Raw genomic sequence first — 22,729 nt, 5'->3', positions numbered from 1 at the left:
TTCCCCTGGTCCGTTAGAGGGGAATCGTGTGGCCAGACACCTCTCTGTTGACCTCTGAAACCCTTTAGAGGGACTCGAGAGAGAGGAAGCTGCAAGCCAAGGCCAGAGAGGGGCCCTGAGGTTTGGTGCACTAGGGGGAATTTAGGGAAGGACAGAGGAACTGGACCCCTGAGAATTGAGGTGGGGGTGGGGTGGTTATAGGAACAATCTTGATACGCACAAGAGAGCTCAAGCGTGCAGAAGCCAGCCAGTGTCTTGCTGAGTGCTTCTTTACTGAGTGTTTGATGGGGGAAGGGGATTGTGGTTCCATATCAGTGTACTTGGGGGTGCACTTGTGAGGTCTCAGTTTAGCTGGGTCAGAATTCCTCTCCCCTACCTCCCTTCCAGCTAACCCCCTCCCGGGGTAATTACCCACCCCACTAAGCTACAGCCTTCAGACTAAATTTATCTCCTAGACTTCCCCCACCCACTGGGCCTCCCTGAAAGCAGGTGCTCACGGCTGCAGGGGTGGGTCTGTGGAGATCCATCCTCTTCACTCAACCAGCTTCAACCTTCCTGCTAACTAGGAGTGAGGCAGAGCACAGGCCACCTTGCTGACCTAGGGCATGAATGTTCGGACATGAGGCTCCCTCTCTCAGGAGCCCTTGAGAGCAGAAATATGGTCGGAGGGTCTAGACAGTGGGAAGAGGGCAGGGGGATAGAGTGAGAACAACATGCAAGGAGCAGCTCCCCTCCAGGTTCTTTCCAACCAGATACTTTCATTTCTCACTCTTCCCCTCTGCCTAGTTTTACAAATTGAGACTTCATTTTCTTTTTATTGATTATTTAGAGACTTCAACATGCCCCGGTTCAGAGAGAACTGAATCAGGGAGACCTCCCCTCTCCTTGAACCACACAGAATCAGGCAAAACTAGAGATTGTAGTTTGGGTGTGGAGGTTCCCATGTTCCTACCCTCTCTTACCAACACCCCTCAAGTCCACCAACTCTGGTGCTGGGAGGCACCTGGGTGGGTGGGTGGGAAAGTTAGAGCAGAGGGGGTTTATTTGTCACAGGTTGGTGATGAAGAGGTGTTAGCTTTAAAGGGAGGGGGGCAGGGGCATCTTCCACAGGAAGTAGAAAGTCTGAGGAAAGTACCTAAGTCTGAGTCTATCAAGAGCAATAAACAGTTTGGTTAACCTCAAACTAGACAGCACAAGTTCTGAATCTGACTTTGGGTCCTTGACCTGGAAGACTGGGGAAACTAGAGGGTGTTTTGGGCCTGAAGTCTGAAGGTAGAATTTGAGGGAGGAATGTGCAAGACTAGGCCAAAATGAGGTTATGCATGAGCCATGGCAGTCAGATCCCAGGGAAGCAACCAGGCATATCAGCTGAAAGGGATGTGCAGAAGGTACCTCTGAGCATTTTCTCAGGTAGCACTAGAGAACTGTTGAGTGGTCTGGGAAAAAAACCTCAGTAGTTAGAGGAGGGATCGGCTCAACTTCAGAAATATCCTAGGTTGGGGTTGGGATGTGCAATGCTAAGAGTATACTCTTCTTTGCCTTGCCTGAATCTCTTTGAGACACAGCTCTACAGGGGCACCTGGCTGGCTCAGTCTGGCTCATGTTTAGGGTTATGGGTTGGAGCCCCACATTGGGTATAGAGCTTACTTAAAAAAAAAAAAAAAAAGACAGCTCTATAGAACTTTTTTTTTTTTTAATTTTTTATTTATTTATGATAGTCACAGAGAGAGAGAGAGAGGGGCAGAGACATAGGCAGAGGGGAGAAGCAAGCTCCATGCACTGAGAGCCCGACGTGGGACTCGATCCCGGGTCTCCAGGATCGCGCCCTGGGCCAAAGGCAGGTGCCAAACAGCTGCGCCACCCAGGGATCCCGCTCTATAGAACTTTGAATGAGGTGGAAAAGAAACCAGGAAAGATGGTAGGATTGCTCCTTAGAAGGAGCAGACCATGTCCCTGGAATCCCTAGGCTAGAAGGCATGGTGGCAAAGGCTCCATCATTGATGGCAGGGACAGAGTTGATCTGCCCTTGGCAGCACAGTACCCCTCCTTTCATCTTTCCCTCCTAACTCTACTACTGATTCCTGGTTGCTTGCTTCTTTTTATCACATAATGAGAATCTTTTTTGGCTCTAGTAAAGTGAGCAACCTTTTTCTCTAAAGGACCAAAGTGTCAATATTTTGGGTTTGCAAGCCGTAGAATCTCTGTTGTGACCAATCAACTGCTGTTGTAGCACAAAAGCAGCCAGAGACAACATGTACACAAATACGCATGGCTGTGTTCAAATCAAACTTATGACACTGATATTTTAATTTCACGTAATCGTAACATGTCACAAAATATTTTTCCAACCATTTAAAAATGCAAAAATCATGGGATCCCTGGGTGGCGCAGCGGTTTGGCGCCTGCCTTTGGCCCAGGGCGCGATCCTGGAGACCTGGGATCGAGTCCCACGTCGGGCTCCCGGTGCATGGAGCCTGCTTCTCCCTCGGCCTGTGTCTCTGCCTCTCTCTCTCTCTCTGTGTGACTATCATAAATAAATAAAAAATTTTTTAAAAATGCAAAAATCACACTTAGCTTGCTGGCCATATAGGCAGTAGGGCAGATTTGGCAGGCAGGTAGTTTACTGACCCCTGGGACCTTTTCCATCTGGCTGAACTTGCGCTCTGCCCAGCCATGGAGAATCCTGTTTGTGTCACCTCTGGCCTTCAAAATATAGCTGTAAAACCTTTTTAAGGTCCCATCTACTGATGTCTGCTTCCCAGTGGCTTCTAAGGAACTCAGTAACTTGGAAATGGCTAAGAATAAAGCCTTAAGGGATATTTCCTGAAATTCCTTGTTTCGTTTAGTGCTTTAGGGTAAAGCATTCATATATATTCTCTAAGTCATCACGATAATAAAATAGGGAAGAGGGCAGCTCTGGTGGCTCAGCGGTTTAGTGCCGTCTTCAGCCCAGGCCTGATCCTGGAGACTCGGGATCGAGTCCCACGTCGGGCTCCCTGTGTGGAGCCTGCTTCTCCCTCTGCCTGTGTCTCTGCCTCTCTGTGTCTCTCATGAATGAATAAATAAAATCTCAATAAAAAAAATAGGGAAGACAATTAAATCCATTTTATAAGGGAGAAAAAAAGGCCTGGGACCTAGGGTAGTCTTTTCACTCTTTAAATTCTACCTAATTCCTTTGTTCTGTTACTCAATTCATCCCTGACAAGGCACCCTTTATCAAAATACTCAGTAATTTGGGCCACTGTGATCCAGAACTTGGATGGCTTTAAGTGTTTTTCTTGTTTTCAAATGCCTTTCATGACTTGCAAGCATTTTATGAAAAACCCTGTCTAAATTTTATTTTTCAACCCAGTTTCAGGGAATTAAAATAGTTTCAAATGTATTCAGCATTTTAGGTCCAAGGAAATAATATACATGGTCTGTGTTTAAGGTACACTGTCATGGGACCACACTTATGTATTACTACTTGAGTCAGTTTTTCCCCTAAGACAAACTTTATCACTCAAAGTTCTGTACTTAAAAGCAATGCAACTGCATTGCTTTTTAAAATAACCTATATCTGGGATGCCTGGGTAGCTCAGCGGTTGAGTGTCTGCCTTTGGCTCATGGCCTGATCCCAGGGTCCAGAATCTAGTCCCACATCAGGCTCCCTGCAGGGAGCCTGCTTTTCCCTCTGCCTGTGTCTCATGAATAAATAAATAAATAAACGCTTTAAAATAAAATAAAATAACCTATATCTAGGGTGCCTGGTTGGCTCTAATCAGTAGATTATTTGATTCCTGATTTTGGGATTGTAAATTTGAGCACCACGTTGGTATAGAGATTACTTAAAAATAATACCTTAAAAAAATAACCTATATCTGGGATTGCTTACCAAATACTTATTCTGTATTTGAAGTTGTTCTATCATTCAGTAGCACTGATACATCCTTCATGACTCATCATGGGGAAGGAAGATACAGAGACCTCTCTTCGGTTTCGGACCTGACCCCAACTACCAAACTTGGGGGAGGGGGAGGGGAAGCAGAGGGTGAGAAACCTTCCTTCCCATGATTACCAAGTTTCTCCAGAGCTGTTGTTCCTTAAAGCTGAAAACATGCCACCTCATTTCAAAACACACACACACACACACACACACACACACAAAACCTCATTTCATTTCAACACAAAAGTTATTTCCCTCTTTGTTTCTCTGCTTTGCCTGATGAGGGATTTCTGAGAAATGAAATGTCACCTCCCACAACCTCAGTCTGCAGTTTTGTTTTTTGTTTTTCAAAATGAAGAGAGGGTTAGAGGAAAGGAGTATACTGCCATAAGCATAGTGCTAATTCAGAGCTTTACCACATAAGAGAAATGCCCTTCCCAAAGCCCTTCAGCCTGGGTGGGCCCACCTGGCCTTAGATCAGGGCTTTCAGGGTCTAAGGAAATAAACAAAGCATCCTCTCAGGAAATTTCCCTAAGCAGTGAAACCTACCAGCTGCTCTTTATAGCAGCCCAGCTGTCCTCCTCCCCACCATTCTCACCAAGGATAGGAAAGAGGTAGGATTTGCTCCAGGCAACCTTAGGGGTGGAAGTGGGAGCTGAGGATTTGCGGGGGGGGGGGTGGGGTGGGGGAGTGATGCACGAAAAATCTGGGCATAGACACTCAGGAATAAAATGTACACGAAGGCAAGGTTTCCCAGATAAAACCCCTACCTCCCCCTGAATTCTGGATACCCAAGAATCAGATAAGCCGAGTAGGGGAGACTGAAATGGGTAGCAAAAATTTCAAAATCAGCTCCTCCTACTAGAGAAGAAAATTAACTTTTTTTTAGGGGCACAGAACCGAAGGTGTTTCTTAATCAAAGTAAAGTGGAAAAGTTGTCAAATCCAGGATGAAACCCAACAGTTACACATTCTTTTCCTCATCTGCTTTCTTGGCTGGCTTTCCCAGCACACCTTGTCCCAGGCTGACTTGAATAAACACACACATGTGACCACATGAGGGCGGGAAGAAAACCAAGTGAGGATGGTGAAATTCTGAATGGAATGCAGCCCCAGCTAGTTAGGGGGCCCAGGCTGAGACCTCTGGCACTGGCTGTGGATTGATACAGACAGAGAAGCCAAAACAATGAGCTCATGGGCAAGAATGCAGCCCGTGGGGGAAGTCTGGGCAGTCAGAGCAAACTGGTTTTTTAACCAGGATGGGAATAGCTGTAATCAAGTCTCCCACGGGAACAGGATTAGGGAAAATGGAGCCACCATTCAGTATCTTGGGGTCCAGTTAAATAACTTTAGGAGGCTGTAAGTCTGTGCTCCAGAGCACAAGAACTCTTGGGTCTGTATTCAAGAAGTTGGTTCCTTTTCCCTGGTTATGTGAACCTGAGTAGGTAGACCAGTAGATAGCTGATGAGATGTGTGAATGGGCTGCCTATTCTAGGTGAGGCTCTTAAACCCTTAGTCAAAGTGACTGGATCCGGGCAACCCGGATGGCTCTGCGGTCTAGCACTGCCTTCAGCCCAGGGTGTGATCCTGGAGACCCAGGATCGAGTCCCACATCAAGCTCCCTGCATGGAGCCTGCTTCTCCCTCTTCCTGTGTCTCTGACTCTTTCTCTCATAAATAAATAAATAAATAAAATCTTAAAAGAAAAAAAAAAAGTGACTGGATCCAAAGCAGGTCCAGCTCCTACACCAAGATTCAGCGATGATTTATGATCCCAGAGATTGTGGTGTGGGTATTCGGGGCTGCCACTTTAATGTGATAGAGGAAACGGTCAACAGAGTCTGTCTTCTTTACTTCCTAAATAAACACGATCCACCCAGTTGTTTGTCATTTCAGACTTTCAAGACCAAAGACACATCTTTTTTCTTTCTCCCTCCACCAGTGTTTTTTACTATTTTTATGAGGCCCCAAATGGAAGAAACTGAAGAGATAGTACATTCAGTGTGGCTATGTATGGTGAAGGGGAAGGGAAGCCGGGAGGGAAGAAATGAAAAGAAAAAATACCTACATTTCTCCACCCTCACCCTATACTCCCGGAGGTTCCTTTCCAACTCCATTAATTTGTGCATGTTTGTTTTCTACTCATTTAGGTTCAACCTAAAATGTTTGAGGCCTTGACCACATCTGCTTCCAGAAGTGGTCACCCTGCTTTGTCCCACTCCTTATCTCTGGATATCGTTTATCATAGCATTTATGCAACATATTCTAATTATTTTTGTCCATGGTTATCACTACTAGATATTTTATAAGCTTTGACATCTTGCCACAACTGCTTTCTCATTCTATGGTTTTGTGATTCGTTCAACTCTTCAGCATGTATTGCCTGAGAACAAGAACGTTCTCTCATCTAATTCCACTATAATACACTCAAATTTAATGCTGATACAGTACCATTTAGCATATTGTCCATATTAAAATTTCCCCAATTGTGCACATGTCCCTTATAGCTCTTTTCATCTAGGATCCAAGGATCATTCTACAATTAGTTGTCATTTTTCTTTCCACTGTTTCCAATTTTTAAAAAAAGTAGTCTCCATGCCCAATGTGAGGCTTGAACTCACAACCCTGATATTGAGTTGCATGCTCTACTGACTGAGCTAGCCAGGCACCCCAATTCCCTAGTCTTTTTTAACCAAGTTTCTTGAGGGGAAGAGTTATTCTCTTTAGAATTCCAGTGTCCAACACTGCATGGTAAATAGCAGGCAGTCCACAGCGATGTAATGAATAAATGAAGAGACTCAACAAACATCTGGCTGCCTTAGAGCTCATTAAATGTCACAGATCATCGCAGAGTTGAAAAGTTCTTAATAAACTAAGGTAATCCCTGAACAGGAAATAAGAACAGGCAAAGAATGCAGAAATCAGAGGGAGAAACGAGCCATGGAACTCGGATACCTGGAAGAGGTAAAATCTGTAGTGTTCTTGGCCCTGACAGATTTCCCACCAGTCAGGAACTATTATTCTATGCAGGTTAAGAAAGGAACAGCAAAAGGAAACCAAGTATAGTCGGAATAAAAGCCTGCCATATGCATTTTTTTGTTTTGTTTTGTTTTTTTTTTTTTACCTTACAAGAATTATTAGTAAAGAACTCTGAATTCCCAGGGCACCTGGCTGGCTCAGTCGGAAGAACATGTGATTCTTGATCTCAGGGTTTAAAGTTTGAGCTTCACATAGGATGTTGAGATTACTATAATCTTTAAAGAAAAATTTACTTAAGTAATCTCTATACCCAACATGGGGCTCAAACTCATGACCCAGAGATCAAAGAACTACACTCTATGACTGAACCAGCCAGTTGCTCCTCCTTTTTTAAAAACTAGGCTCTCTATGCGTGCTCAAGGTGGGGTTTAAACTCAAGACCCTGAGATCGAGAGTTGCATGTTTTCAACTGAACCAGGCGGGCGCCCCAAAAATAAAGTCTTAAAAAACAAAAACACAAAAACCCTACTGAATTCCCAGGTCTGTTCCATCTGCCTCCTGGCAGATTCCCAACCCTCATCTTTCCACATGCTTCACATAACTAAGATAACACTGTAACAACTCTGAACTAAAACAGGTCCAGTTCAAATTTCGAAAACCAGGAGCCTTTGAACAGTGTGGGAGGATCCAAGAAAGTTCTGTAATCACTAACAAGTGGGGCCAAAAAGAACTCAGGATAAATCAAGACAGCAGATAGTTTTGAACTCCAGTAATTAACGGCCCATGCTCTGAGCATTTGGCTGGAGCCATGCTACACACTAGTTGTACTAGTTATTTCACTTAAATTTTTGTAAAATTCAGCTGTCACAACTGCTATAAAATTTTCTGAAAGGAAACAGTATGAAGCAAGAGTTGGCTCTAAAGTCACAAAACAGGAACTGAAAGACAAAAAGTCTGGTTGTGTCAAATTAAGGGAAGTGTTGATTACTTTGACTCCCTCAGTGACTCATGTTAACTAGTTACCATTTGAGCCAAGTTTTTAAGGTGTTAAACTAAGGAACAGGACAACAGAAACAGCTCCACATCACAACCTGTCAATGGGAGCAAGCAATGGCACTGCCCTGTACTCAACTAGGGCCAGCTTGGGTCCTACCCTACCCTACCTGCTTTGGAGTGCACTAGTATCTAACAGCTTTGTAATGATAGAAAGTTGCAGTCTTCTACTAGTTAAGCTCTAGAAAAAGAGGGCCTCCAAGCAGAAATGCACTTTTAAATGTATAAAAGCACAGAATTCCGTTTGTACAATTAGCATTTGGTGCTCAGGGCTTGAAACCAATATGCAAACTTCGTATTTGCACATTTCCATGGTGATTCAGCTCCCTTTCAAGGAAGCTGAAAATAAAGATAGGATAGGATTTCTAAAATTGATGGGTTTATTCTCATTTTGTTTCTGGAAGAAGGAGTAAGAAAGGAAACATTTAGTACCAAGAACCTTTACCAAAACTCTTTAACTGTGGATGTTAATTCTTCTAGCTCCTTCACCTAAGGCTGAGTTGGGGAGACAGAATAGCTGCAGTAATGAAACAGCACATGATAACTAAAAGAAAAGTCAGGATACGGATTATGACTATGTTAAATTGTACAGGAACTACTCCGAAATACAGCAATACATTTCAAAACCCAACAGCTCTAATTTGAATAAAGAAGGGGTTATTTGGAAGGGAACCATCCCTTGGTCTAAAGTAAATCGGCTTTACAGGGCTTTTACTTGTTAATTCACCTATATTTATTTTATTTGCTCAGCTGACTTCCCTAAAACGCTTGTCTAAGTGGGGGAAGGAAGACAGTCATTGATTAGAAAACACCCGTACCACACCTTGTATTTGAATAAAAGATTTATTATTTTCTTCTCAGGAAAAAACAGGAAGTTAGGGAAACATACTACATTTTACAGCCCACATTAATTTGTAGTTGGTCCTAACTCTTCCTGGCACAGCTGTCAACAGCATTAGCTGTCTAACCAGAACCAAGGTGTTTACCCCAAATAGAGTGTACATGGACACTAGAGGATTGCATGTTTTTCCCTGAGAGAAGCATAAGACAAGTTGCTGAGAGCCAGTTTCCAAGCAGCCCCTCCCTTTCCACTTTGGAGGACTTGCCTGAACTATGCAACTAGTCAGCACTTAGAACACGTGCCTCCTCTCCCTAGAAACCACCCACCCTTCCCTAAAGCACTTGGGCTCCCTAAGCCCTGACAGCCCCGAACCAAAGTTTCAACTAAGACCCTCCTCTATAATTCAGCAGTCACACCTAGTAAATTGGGAATTGGGTTCCTTAAAACTCCAATTTACATCTATGCACTTATTTCCACAACTGGATATGGGGAAACAGACCTCTTAGTCACCTTTTCCAGATCTTAAGATTAATTAAAAACTACATAAAGTGCTTTTAGGTCCTTAGAGATAGACATAAATAAGTGGTTCATGATCAAGAACGATAAATACATAGGTAAAAATAGTTCTAGCTAGATGACCTTATGGCTCAAAGATAGGCAGGCAGGGCAGTCCTTCCCTATTACATTCTTAGTCATTTTATTCATGCCTATTTTCATCTAGAGTCCACAGATTAAAGGTCGTGTTCTGCAGATGAAGCTTTCAAATGACCCTAGGTTTACTATAGAAGCTGCCTTCAGTTTACCAGTAGCTTTTACATAACTCTTTGATGTTGAACAGAGCCCATCTTTCTGTAATTCTAAATGAGCATTTTCTAATGCAAATAAGTGGAGACAAAGTCACATAATTTGTTGTCCCACCTTTGAAAATTCCTAAAGGGACTTTTACAATATTCCCCCCAAATACAGGATAAAACAACAACTGAAAAGGTACCAATCCAAGGAAAAGGGACTCTTGCCACCACATGACTGTTATGGTCCTGGCACACACTATACTACCACTTCCCAAGAATAAAATTCATTAAGGATGAAAGTCTCTGGACAACTGGGCGGGGTGTGGTGGGGTGCGGTTTACTTAGGGTTCATAGTGCCAAAAACTAGAAGGTCTAGTAAGCGTTCAGGAATGGTGGGATAAGGATGTAGGAAATGATATAACTATCTGTAGATGGAGAACAAGCAGCAAATATTTCAAGGAAGGACAGAAAATAAAGTTAAGTCTAATAAAATATCAAGTCTGAAATCCAAAGAGATGCCAATACAAAAATCTGAAACAAAGTGTGGGAATCATTAACAAATGAAATAAGTATTTGTTTTATTGATATACTAGGCTTAGACCTGTGTTTAACAAGCAAGCCTAATAATAGCACCATGGTTAGACTATAAGCCTGCTTTTCCAAGCCATCATTTTACAATTTATTAAGCAAACAAGGGATCAAATGTCTCTCATCCACTGATGTGATCTTTTTATATACATACTGTTAGTAAGTCCCATTTGGAACAGCTGAAAATCTTCTAGCAAAAGTTTTGAAGATGAGCTCATAAACTCAATTTAAATTTCACCAGTTAAATTAGGTCAAATGGAAGGAACTCAAATGAGTAGCTGCCCAATCAGAGCCCATTATTTTTTTAAGTTATCAACCCACACACGCCCCCTGCCCCCAAACTTCAAACTTCACCTTGACTCAATTATTGTAAACCCACATGTAATGAAGTTAAAGGATGAATTTCCATTCATCAACTTCTCAATCCCAGGTTTAAAACAAAACAAAACACCCAAAACCACTAAAGAATACTTACCAATCAGATAGGAAAATTAAAAAGTCTGCATAGTTATGAATTGGAATTGTTCCACTACAACCAAGTTGCATACAATTACATCAATTGGTTCTGTATACAATCTAGAACTGAGCAGGACAAAATTTAGAAAAGCTGTAAGAAATAGATTCCTAACTACAGAAGTTGTAAATTTCAAACGGGCATGAAAAAAAAACTAATATATTTTGAGACTCTTCATCCCTTTACATTTCAAAGAAATAGACTTTCTGTAAAAATATACACAATTTTTACAGACAAATACATTTACAATTTGTTTTTGCCTTAAAAATTGAGGCTATTCCCACATTTGCAATTGTAATTATTGACCCTAAGTCAAGTATTGTTGGCCATTACTAGGCTAATAAACTAAACCACTCAAACCAAGCCAAAGTAGAACAGGTAAAAACGTCCTGAGCACTTGGACTTTCAAGAAGTATACTTGGGAAAGCTAATTACAGAGAAAAAGCTTTCCTTCACACTGTTGTACAGTACTGCGGCTTCTAGTCATAGTTCTATCACCTGTAGCTTAAATCCATTTCATACAGATCAATGCCATTGTTAGTGCTTCTCTTTTAACACTATATGGGAAGTTAATGAATTCAGTGGACATATTTAATGGACTCTATGACTAGCCTGGCTACTGGCCACTCTCCTGTTCTAGACAAGAAAATTAAGTCTCTTCAACCCTACCAACTTTACTAAATCTAAAAGTCCTCCTCCATGGCCTCCCCAAGTTTGCCTGTTGCTGAAACTGAGCTCTGCTTCTTTTAGACAGTGACTCTTCAAGGGGGACTACTTCTCCCATGTATTTATTCCTGTTAGCCATAATCCTCTTGCCACTTGCTTTTCTACGTTGCTAGAGTAGAACTCTCCGAGGTTACAGCCTGGACAGCTCAAAGTCCAACTTCATAAATACATTTGATTTCACAGCAGTCATATGTGGTTTTGGTGCCTGGGGTTGTTTAAAAGTTAATTATTGCACTTAAAAGGCTATCTTATTAGATATGCCAAACCAGCTCCTACTCCAGCAACACCTGCAAAAGCCAGCAGCACATTTCTGATGCCACCTTCTAGGTCCTCTACATGGAAGAACTCCACAAACCCATCCTAGAAAACAAAAAAGAAAAGCACATTTTCAAGTATGGGTTTCCAATGACTTAAAAACACTATCCATAAAGAAAAGATGAATTAAAACAACTAAGGTTCTTCCCAAACATAATGAACCAATTATTTACCCCAGGCTACAAAAGACATTCAATTAAGGGGGGGAGGGGTGGCACATCTCTCAGAAATGTAATTTACTAACATCCTCAAGTGATTCTTATTTTTTCATAATTTGAATCCAATGAAGCATCCAGCTGAATTACAATACCAAAAGCAAAAGACTCAACAACCAGTAAAACTGGGATTTTTTGATGCAACAATTCAAGACTATCATACCACACTATCTCTGTGAACCCACTACTTATATCAACTTTAGGCAAACAGGTCCTAAGTTAGTGCCTGAAACCCGAGTTGTGAATCATAGAAAGAGTTAAATAACCCCAGACTTTCCCTATATAATCCTTCATTCCATTTCCACTCGAAGACCCCCTTTCGACCTTAAAACAAACTTACCCAGCCTCTTTGTTTGACTAGCCAGTCTCGTTTCGTCCTTACGAGAACATCTGTGATGCTTTCTGCTAATGGTTCGATGCAGCTTTCTTGGTTTATACTCTTCAAGTGTTTGGCCACAAAGGCACCAAAGGAAATAAGAGTCACAATCCTGCCCCAGTTTGTTACTCCGTCACTGAAAACATGGACAATCACTCGAGACAACGATTTGACATCGTCTTCGTTTTTGATGTCCAGTTTCCGAAGCATGCCTGAGAGGAAGAAAAGCACGCAGGTTCTCACGACCTCCTTTGTCTAAACCAGGACATGACTTGTCTGCCCACCCACGGCGGGGGAAATCGCTCTCTGGGGTCTATACAACTCAGGACGACCCCGGTTGAAAACTGACATCCCACCCTTTCCGGGCTTTCAACAGAGCTGCCATTTCCAAAAGAATTAAGATGGGCGGAAACAATGACTAATGGCCAGAAAATTCTGGTTTCAGAAATAGATTGCGAAGTCGTTTCAACACGGACTTGTTTTCGGTTACCACCCACCTCTGCTGGGTGAGTCCGGGGCAGGTGAAGCAAGGCAGCGCAGCCGCCGCCACTCACCGCTTACCTTGGAAGGCTGTCTCGTGGTTGCGCTGTACCCCGTCCCCCACTCGCCGGAGGGTCTCTAACGCCTTCCGGCTGGCCGCCCGAGACCCGCCCAGTGGTTTCGCGTCCTTGGCGCCTGTGGCCTGTTCCCGAAGGTACCGAGAGATAATCTCCAGGGACTGCCGGTACAACTCATCTTCCTCCTCCTCCGCCGGGGGTGGCGTCGAGGGTAGCGAGCCGTCCATGCCGGGGCCACTGCTGGCCTCCCCCACCAACTCCAGCAAAGGCAGGACCGCCGGCCGCTTCCCCAAAGGTTCCGGCTCGTACCCGTCTAGCTCCTCTTCGGGCGACATGATGGCGTCGGCGGCCGGGCCTTCCATCTCTTCAGGCGGCGACGCGCGGCAGGGGGGCGCGAGCAGCAGCAGCCTCGGGGGGGTCGCGCTGACGTTGGGGCCCTCAGCGCCAATGGGTGAGGGCCGCGCGACCCTCCGGGCGTCCGGCGCCAGAGTGGTCGGGGGACTTGCGCCGGCGCTTCCGCCAATCACCGCACCGGCTTCCCCTCCCCCTCCCTCCCGTCTGGTCGTGGCCTCCTTCCCCGAAGCCAAAAGCCGCCCTCCCGAAGAGGAGGCGCCGCCGCTGCCGGCCCCCAGCCCGGCCCCCCCACAGTAGAGGTTGAGTCCGATTACTGCGTTTCTCTTGAGGCCGAACATCGCAAGCTCCTGCCGCCGCCGCCGCCGCCGCCGCCTCCTGAGTGAGAAAAATGGGGATGGCCCCGACTCCTCAGTTGAAGGAAGCGGAAGTAAGGACTGTGAGAGGAGCTTCTATATCATGGTTTTAGGGCCAGTCCTACCCGGTGGCGTCAGCAAGTCTTTAAAAAAAAACAAGAAAACAAAACCGTAGTCCCATAAAAGGGGAGAGGGGCGGAAGCTTCCGGAGGGTTGCGCACGGCACCTCACCGGCCGGTAGAGGTAGAGGCGGGGCTTCAGGGCGGGGCGGGGCCTTCCGGCGCTCGAGGGGAGCGCGGTCGGTTACGTAAGGGCGGCTCGGGCGCTTGGGCTGGTGGGCTTCCGCTCGTCGTCTATGCCGGAGCGCGCGTGCTCCTGGCTGTCTCGCTGCCTCCCAGATCCCTGGTTTGCGAGCCTCTGCTGTTGCTTTTGTGGCAGAGGCCTTTTTTTTCCGGTACCAAAGTCAACCCAATGAATTACTCAGAGATAGAAGAAAGGGGATGGGGAAGTAACAGCCTAGACGATAAGGGTACTTAAGAGGGCACGGTTGGAGACCTGCAGTTATTTTGCACAACCTATGTTCTCAGTCCAACAATGTTTGGAAATGAGGACTTTGCAAGAGCTGCCCTATGGGTCATTTATGTGTAAATTGTTTAAACAAATTGTTCTGCCCCTGGTAAATGTTATTCCCGCCTCCGGACTGGCTTTCTCTCATCCCCCTTCTCTACTTCACAGTCTGGATACTTACATGCAAGCCTTAGCCTGATAGCATCTCTTCTAACCTTCTATTTTTGTATTGAGTATGAGGCACTCTTGACGCTAGGGGTAAAACCTCTTGAGGACAGGGATCCTGCTATGTGAGTTAACATTAATGGAAGCAGCCCCTTTTTGTTAAAAAGATCTGTCAAAATAGCTAAAATTCAAGAGCCAGGTGTTTGAGGGACATAAGCTGGAAAAGTGAGCAAGGTTCTTGTTCCCCAAAATATTACAGTTTAATAAGGAGATAAGGCTCCCATATACATAATTTTATGTATTTGGGCAAGACCTAGAACGATGGGCATTTATAATATGTGGCAGAGAGGATGGAGAAAATATCCTGTGATTGTAATGAGTAAGAAATGGTCTCTCTAAACCAGTGCAGCCACCCTGGAGAATAGTATGGAGGTGCCTTAAAAACTAAAAATAGAACTACCCTATAATCTGGCAATTCTAGGTATTCAAAGGGGCATATGCACTCTGATGTTTATAGCTGCATATAACCAAACTATGGAGAGAGCCCATATGCCCATCAACTGATGAATGGATAAAGAAGATGTGGTATGTGTATGTATATACAATGGAATATTACTTAGCCATCAAAAATGAAATCTTGCCATTTGTAATGACTTGGATGGAGCTGCAATGTATTATTGCTAAGCAAAATAAGCCAGAGAAAGACAAATACCATATGATTTTACTCATGTGGAATTTAAGAAAGAAAACAGATAAAAGGAGAGAGGGAAACAAACCATGGAGCCTTTTTTTTTTTTTTTTTTTTTTTTTACCATGGAGCCTCTTAATGATAGAGAACAAATTGAGGATTGATGGAGGGAAGTGGGTGGGGGATGGGCTAGATGGGAGATGGGTATTAAAGATGCACTTGTGGGATCCCTGGGTGGCTCAGTGGTTTGGAGCCTGCCTTTGGCCCAGGGAGTGATCCTGGGGTCCTGGGATCGAGTCCCACATCGGGCTCCCTGGGTGGAGCCTGCTTCTCCCTCTGCCTCTCTCTCTCTCTGTGTCTCTCATGAATAAATAAATAAAATCTTAAAAAAAAAAAAAAAGATGCACTTGTGATGAGCACTGGGTGTTGTATGCAAGTGATGAATCACTGAATTCTCTGATACCAATATTGCACTGTATATTAATTAAATTTTTATTATTTATATATTTTATTTATTCATGAGAGAGAGAGGCAAAGACATAGGTAGAGGGAGAAGCAATCTCCCCACAAGGAGCCCCATGTCGATCATGCCCTGAGCTGAAGGCAGACGCTCAACCACTGAGCCACCCAGGTGTCCCTAACTAAAATTTTAAATTAAAAAAAAATTTTTTAAATAATGGTCTTTCTAATTTAAGAAACTTCTAATCTTGCACAGCACTAACCATTTGATTTTTTTTTTTAATTTTTATTTATGATAGTCACAGAGAGACAGGCAGAGACACAGGCAGAAGCAGGCTCCATGCACCGGGAGCCCGACGTGGGATTGGATCCCGGGTCTCCAGGATCGCGCCCTGGGTCAAAGGCAGGAGCCAAACCACTGCGCCACCCAGGGATCCCAGCACTAACCATTTGAGATGGAATATATGCTCTATAGGGGGCGTCAACAATTTTTTTAAATAAAGATTTTATTTATTCATGAGAGACACAGGCAGAGACATAGGCAGAGGGAGAAACAGGCTCCCTGTGGGGAGCCCGGTGCGGGACTTGATCCCAGGATCCCAGGATCACGCCCTGAGGTGAAGGGCCTACGCCAGCCCCTTGAGCCACCCAGGTGCCCCAACAATTTATTTTTGGAATTGAGAGGCTGGAAAAATCACTTTGGGCTAGGAGAGCTAGAGGACCTTATGGAAGAAGTAGCTTTTTTAGTGAGCTTTCTAGAATGCAATTTTTTTTTTCTTGAATGCAATTTTATCAGACAAGAGGAGAGAGATTGAAGAAACAGCAAGTACAAACACTTTTTAAGAGGCTGAAAAAGGAAATGCATTGCCAGAAATCTCATGTGCTCAGCATCCCTATTGCATTTCTTTGGTCAATTCACTCTCTTATGGTCCAAGATGACTATTGCATGACTTCTCTCGTCCCTAAACCTCCAGTGTTCCCTCCTGTCTTCCTCATTCTCAGCTGTTTAACTTACTTTACTGAGAAAATGGAAGCAATCAGAAGAGAAAAACTTCATTTCTCTCCACCAAATCTAGTATGACTCCTTATATTCCCATTCTTTTTGTGTGGTTAAACTAAATGAACCTTCCCTGCTACCTCAGATCAGCCTCTTGTGCATTGGATCTCACTTCTTTGCCTCGAGTATTTACAGTTATCCCTTTACATTTTTGTTTTTGTCTTTTAAGATTTTATTTATTTTTAGAGACAGTGCATGTGTGTGAGCAGGGAGAGGGGCAGAGGGAGAAGGAGAGAGAATCTGAAGCAGAGTTCACGCTGAGCACACAGTCCAACGCAGGGCTTGATTTCACTACCTTGAGATCATGACCTGAGCCAAAACCAAGACTGGACGCCTAACAGACTGAGCCATCCAGTTGGCGCCCCATCCCTTTATATTCTTGCATCAGTTTCTCTCTGTTGAATCATTCCCACCAGCATATAAACCTGATGTTCTCTCTCACATCCTCAAGAAGACTTCCCTAGAACCTAAATTCTTTGATTCTCTCCTTTATAGCAAACATCTTTAATCTCCTTACCAGCTTTCTCTCTTGAACCCATCCCAATCAAGCCTTCATTCTCACTATTCCACTGAAATAATTCTTGTCATGTCATCAATGATTTCCACATGGCCAAATTCTTGGGGTCAATTTGCAATCCTCATTTTATTTGACATCTCACATTATTTGATGTGGTTGATCATTCCCTTCTTGGAACTATTTATGTGCTTTTTAGGACACCACACTCTCCTGGTTTTCCTTTTTCCACCCTGGCTACTCTTCAGTTTTACTTGTCTCTTCCACTGGCTGTCCACTTGATGGGGACACTTACTGTGTTTCCCTTTGTAACCGTAGCGGTGCCTAGACATTCCATTGTTGAATGGATGAATCTGAATGTTTACTAATTTGGGATATATAAGGCTAGAAAAGTGGGACAGGGTGATATTATTGAGGGCTTTGAAAGCCAAAGTTTTGAACTTATCTTTTCTAGGCAGCTGGAATCCACTGAGCACTAGAGTACTGTGATATATGTTCTGATTTAGGTTCAATATTCTAATTGTGGGTTTTAGAATGGATTGAGGGAGAGGATTGGAAGCAGAAAAATTAGGAGGTACTACAATATGATAGGCAAGAATTACAGTGATCTGTGCTTAGGTGATGGTAGACTAATGGAAAGGATGACACATAGAGACACTGGAGGCAGAGTCTAATAGTGCTTAGTGACTAAGAGAATGACAGAACAGTGTGTGACATTATCATAATGTAGGCATCTATATTACACAATATGAACAGGTAGACCACATTCCAGACTCCTGTGGACTGCCCTCATGAACCACTAAACTCACCAGTAAGGGGAAGGGTCTGTTCAGTTTAGAGGCAAGGAGTCAGCATATCTTTAGGATATCTTGGAGGTCCTGTCCTCAGGGAATCTGAATTCACTTAGGACTTCTGATCCCGAGTATTGTTCAGTCAGAGTAACCTCTGAATTTGTGTACACACCCTATCAAGAATGGTTCCTGTTCTTTTTCTTTTTTTATTTAAGATTTATTTATTTATTCATGAGAGACATAGGCAGAGGGAGAAGCAGGCTCCCTGCAGGGAGTCTGATGTGGGACTGGATCCCAGGACCCCAGGATCATGACCTGAGCCAAAGGCACATGCTCAACTACTGAGCCACCCAGGCACCCCAAGAATGGTTCTTGTTCTTAGGATAACTATTTTGGCCACAGTCCTGACCCTCAAAAGAAAGGCATTGTTGACATCCTGACTGTGCCAATCTTTTTTTTTTAGGCATGTATTAAATCCTTTGAAACTTCCCCAATCTGTGAGCACATTTCCTCCTCAAAATGTGCCTTTGTTTCAGGGAATTCATTTACATCATTTCTTTTAAAATAGAAAAAAAAAAAAAAAAAAACTAGGTCTCAGCTTTGGAACTAAGATGTATTCTTTTGTTGTTGTTTGAGAGAGGGGGTATGAGTTGGGGATGAGGAGCAGAGGGAAAGAGAGAGATCTTAATAAATAAAATCTTTTTAAAAATGGGATACGTAGGTGACTCAGTCGAGTTTGGACTCTTTCAGCTAGGTCATGATCTCAGGATTATGGGGTGAAGCCCCACATGGGGCTCTGTGCTTGGCTCAGATTCTAGTACTCTCTTTCCTCTTCTTCTGCCCCTCCCCTCCCCCTGCTCTCTTTAAATTAAAAAAGATAAAAAAATTAAATCTTTAAAGATTTATTTAAAAAAAAATAAATAAAGATTTATTTATTTGAGGGAGATTTACTTATTAGGGGGGAGAGGGGCAGAGAGAGAGAGAAAGATCTTCAGCACTCTGCTGAGCATAGGGTTCCATGCGAGTCTGGAACCCACAACCCTGAGATCGTGACTGAGCTGAAATCAAGAGTCCAGTGCTCAACCGAGCCACTCAGGTGCCCTGGAACTAAGATGTTTTCCTTTTTTTTTTTAATATTTTATTTGTGTGTGTATTCATTCATTCATTCATTCATTCATTCATTCATAAGAGACAACAGAGAGAGTGAGAGAGAGGCAGAGACACAGGCAGAGGGAGAAGCAGTTTCCATGCAGGGAGCCTGACATGGGACTCCATCCCGGGTCTCCAGGATCATGCCCTGGGCTGAAGGCAGCGCTAAACCGCTGAGCCACCCAGGCTGCTCTAAGATGTTTTCCAATAGCTTTGTTCTCCACTCTTTTGGGGCCTGAAATTTGGTGTACTTAATATTTCATGTTGCCTTTCCCCTTCTGTAATGAAAAAACTTGCTCCTTGCTCCTTATTGCCTCTCTTAATTATTCATCCCTTTTATTCCTCATCCTGGGAAAACAGTATTTTTTTTTTTTAAGACTTTATTTATTTGAGAGGGAAAGAGTAAGAGAGCACAAGCTGATGGGGAGGACGAGAGGGAGAAGCAGGCTCCCCACTGAACATGGAGCCCATTGAGGGGCTCCATCCCAGGATCTTGGGATCATGACTTGAGCTGAAGGCAGAGGGTTAACCAAGAGAACCCCCCAGGCATTACCTTGGGTTTCTGTTGTTGTTGTTGTTGTTGTCGTTGTTGCTGTTGTTTGGTTTGGTTTTTGTTTCATTTCATTAAAAAAAATTTTTTTTAGGTCCTGTATATAACTTGAATTTTGGGAGGCTCTCTACTCTGCTAATAGAAATTTCCAGAATTAGTGGAACACCTGTCTTCTTCCACTAAAGTAAAGCTGATCTTTTGCTTTTAAGCTCTATGTCCTCTTTATGCCATATTCTTTCCTTTTTTACACATTTCAAATTTTATTTACTTCAATAAATTAACAATGCCAAAACTGATTTCGTGAAGATATGAAAATTGAGATTTATATTATTAGGGAAAGAACTGCTAAGGAAGGACTGCTAAAATTAGGTACAAGAGCAGTTAATGTCCTATAGGGGAATAAATTATAACTTTGGGATTATCTTTTTTTTTAATTATTTATTTTCAGAGAGAGCATAAGCAGGAGGGGCAGAGAGAGAAGGAAAAATAATCTCAAGCAGACTCTGAGCTGAGCATGGAGCCTACTGCAGGGTTCAATCCCAGGACCCCGAGATCATGACCTGAGTCGAAACAGAGCTGGACACTCAACCAACTGCACCACCCAGATGCCCCTAGGGTTATCTTCTTTAGTAGACTAGAAAAAAAATCTTTGCACTGGGCAGCCCGGGTGGTTCAGTGGTTTAGCACTGCCTAAAGGCCCAGGGCATGATCCTGGAGACCCAGGATCGAGTCCCATGTTGGGCTTCCAGCATAGAGCTTCTCCCTCTGCCTGTGTCTCTGCCTCTCTATGTGTGTCTCATGAGAAAATAAATAAAATCTTTTTTTTTTTTTTTAAAGATTTTTATTTATTTATTCATGATAGTCACAGAGAGAGAGAGAGAGAGAGGCAGAGACACAGGCAGAGGGAGAAGCAGGCTCCATGCACCGGGGGCCCGATGTGGGATTCGATCCCGGGTCTCCAGGATCGCGCCCTGGGCCAAAGGCAGGCGCCAAACCGCTGCGCCACCCAGGGATCCCAATAAAATCTTTAATAAAAAAACATGATTGCAATAATTACCCTCTAACTTTTGAAGGTTGTAAAATTTTTGGGTGCTAATCAAAATTATATTCTGCTAGATAAGTTGGTGACCCTCATGCGGATTTACTTAAAAATGCTCTAGCACGATATTAAAAGGTAACATAGTCATTTTTTGTCCTTATTTCTAAGCTGTGCATAATTTTTCCTAAACAGTCACCCCATGACCATATTCTGTAATAGTTACTCTTGTTTATACACTAAAATGGTTTATCTCCTGTTTTTGTATCAAAATCATTAATTGAACTTCATGCATAGTTGACCATTTTCTACACTTCTTACTTCATATCATACTCTTTCGCACAGTGCCTCCAGCATCAGTATTTTCCTACCCTTCCATCACAACACTAATTGTTATCTTTGCCTACAGAATCATAATTTCAGACCCTAGTTCTCACAGGTGAAACTAGCATACAACTAGGGTTCTGTAGCCTCTCAGAAGATGTGACAAACATTGCTAGTTGTCTTATCCAGTGTCCATTCTTCTCCCTTTCTGACGAACCCAAAGTTGACATGGTGGTTCCATTTTGATTAGGAACTTTTCTTTCTTCTAATATGTTCTGGTATCCTCATAAGTGCTTTTTTTTTTTACTTCATGGTCCAAGACTGCTAGCTTCATTTATGTTACCTGCATTCCAACCAGCAGGAAGGAGAAAAGAGAAGACAAAGGGTATCTAGCTTCCTTTAATGGCACTACCCATAAGTTGCATACTATTTTTGCTATTATCATGTTAGCCAGAAATTAGTCATGGGAGGCTATGAAGTATAGTATTTGTTCTGAGTGTCTGTGTGCCCCGCTAAAAATTGGGGATTCTGTTATTACAGAAGAAAGGAAGCACAGTTAGCAGATTCTACTATTATGTGCAAAACTATGTGGAGAAAATTATAAAACTCTACTGAAATACATTTTAAAAACCCAAATAGAAAAAAAATAAAAAATAAAAATAAAAACCCAAAGAGACATAAACCATGTTCACATGTAGATGGACTCATAACTGTGAAAATCAGTTCTCCTTCAAACTGATATACATATTGAATGCAGTTCCATATAAGGAGTAGGGTAAGTTGATTCTGAAACTTATACAGAAGACCAAAGGACCAAGATTTGCCAAGACACTCTTGAAAGAAAAAAAAAAAAGAACAACAATAAGGGGAGTAGCCATGCTGGACATCATGACTTATAAGTCTATAGAGAAAAAAAGATGGGACACCTGGGTGGCTCCATGGTTGAACACCTGCCTTCAGCTCAGGGCATGATCATGGAGACCTGGGATCGAGTCCCTGCATGGAGCCTGCTTCTCCCTCTGCCTGTGTCTCTGCCTCTCTCTCTGTGTGTCTCTCATGAATAAATATTTTTAAAAAGAAAAAAAAAAAAGACAGTGGTATTAGCAGGGAAAGACCAGCAGATTAATATGACAGAATAGAGAGCCCACAGGTAGACTTATATGTATTATGGGAACTTGATGACAGAAGCAACATTGCAGGTCAGTAGGGAAAAGAAGGATTGCTCAATATATGGAGCTAGGATACTGGATATTTATATGGAAAACAATAAAGCTGGATCTCTGACTCATACCATATATTATATAAACAAATATTCAGGTGGATTGAAACTGAAAACATTATATATAGGAGAATATTTTATGAACTCAGTGTAGGAAAAGAGTTATTAAGCAATATAAAAAGCAGTAACTATAGAAGAAAAAATTCACAAATACAATGATATTAAAATAAAAACATATTTAGTGCCAAAAGACTTATGAGCAAAATATACAAGCACCCAGAGGAGGGTGCCATGGGGGGGAAGTGATTTTGAGGTAGGTTTTGAACTGTGTGTGAGTGTTCACTGGGAGTACATGGGGCAAAACCTTGTAAGCAGAGAAGAACCTAGGCAAAGGCACAGAGCCAAAACGGTGTGGTGTATTTAAAGAATTACCATAGTGAAATATAGAGTAGAGTGGGGCTGCATGACAACACAGCCTTACAAATCATACCAACCCAGCTCTGCCAATTACCATTTCAGTGACCTTGGGCAATTATTTGGTTTCTTTTTTGTTTATTTTATTTTTTTCAAGATTTATTTACTTTAGGGACGCCTAAGTGGCTCAGCAGTTGAGCATCTGCCTTTA

General features: G+C 42.9%; 1 protein-coding gene across 2 annotated transcripts; it reads right to left on the bottom strand.

Annotated features, from left to right (window-relative positions):
- Nucleotides 1-8,779: 8,779 nt before the first annotated feature.
- Nucleotides 8,780-13,842, bottom strand: MCL1 (MCL1 apoptosis regulator, BCL2 family member). 2 transcript variants are annotated; one of them, XM_077842400.1, is made up of 3 exons: nucleotides 12,883-13,813; nucleotides 12,286-12,533; nucleotides 8,780-11,775 (listed from the first exon to the last, which is right to left on the bottom strand). In XM_077842400.1, the coding sequence occupies exons 1-3, from the start codon at nucleotides 13,568-13,570 to the stop codon at nucleotides 11,659-11,661; spliced, it is 1,053 nt and encodes a 350-aa protein (XP_077698526.1). In that variant the 5' UTR covers nucleotides 13,571-13,813; the 3' UTR covers nucleotides 8,780-11,658. The 2 variants fall into 2 exon arrangements, with proteins under 2 accessions (XP_077698526.1, XP_077698527.1); XM_077842401.1 differs by lacking the exon at nucleotides 12,286-12,533 and having other exon boundaries at nucleotides 12,883-13,842.
- Nucleotides 13,843-22,729: the final 8,887 nt, after the last annotated feature.

Source organism: Canis aureus, chromosome 12 (assembly GCF_053574225.1).
Source record: "Canis aureus isolate CA01 chromosome 12, VMU_Caureus_v.1.0, whole genome shotgun sequence".
Lineage (NCBI taxonomy): Eukaryota > Metazoa > Chordata > Mammalia > Carnivora > Canidae > Canis > Canis aureus.
This window is presented reverse-complemented; position numbering and strand designations above follow the sequence as displayed.

What these genes read in the sequence shown, in the direction of transcription:
- MCL1 (XM_077842400.1), bottom strand. Translation starts at nt 13,570, where the DNA reads ATGTTCGGCCTCAAGAGAAACGCAGTAATCGGACTCAACCTCTACTGT. An exon ending in CCACGAGACAGCCTTCCAAG is followed by an intron (nt 12,534 to 12,882) that starts GTAAGCGGTGAG and finishes TCTTCCTCTCAG; the next exon opens with GCATGCTTCGGAAACTGGAC. An exon ending in TAGTCAAACAAAGAGGCTGG is followed by an intron (nt 11,776 to 12,285) that starts GTAAGTTTGTTT and finishes TTTGTTTTCTAG; the next exon opens with GATGGGTTTGTGGAGTTCTT.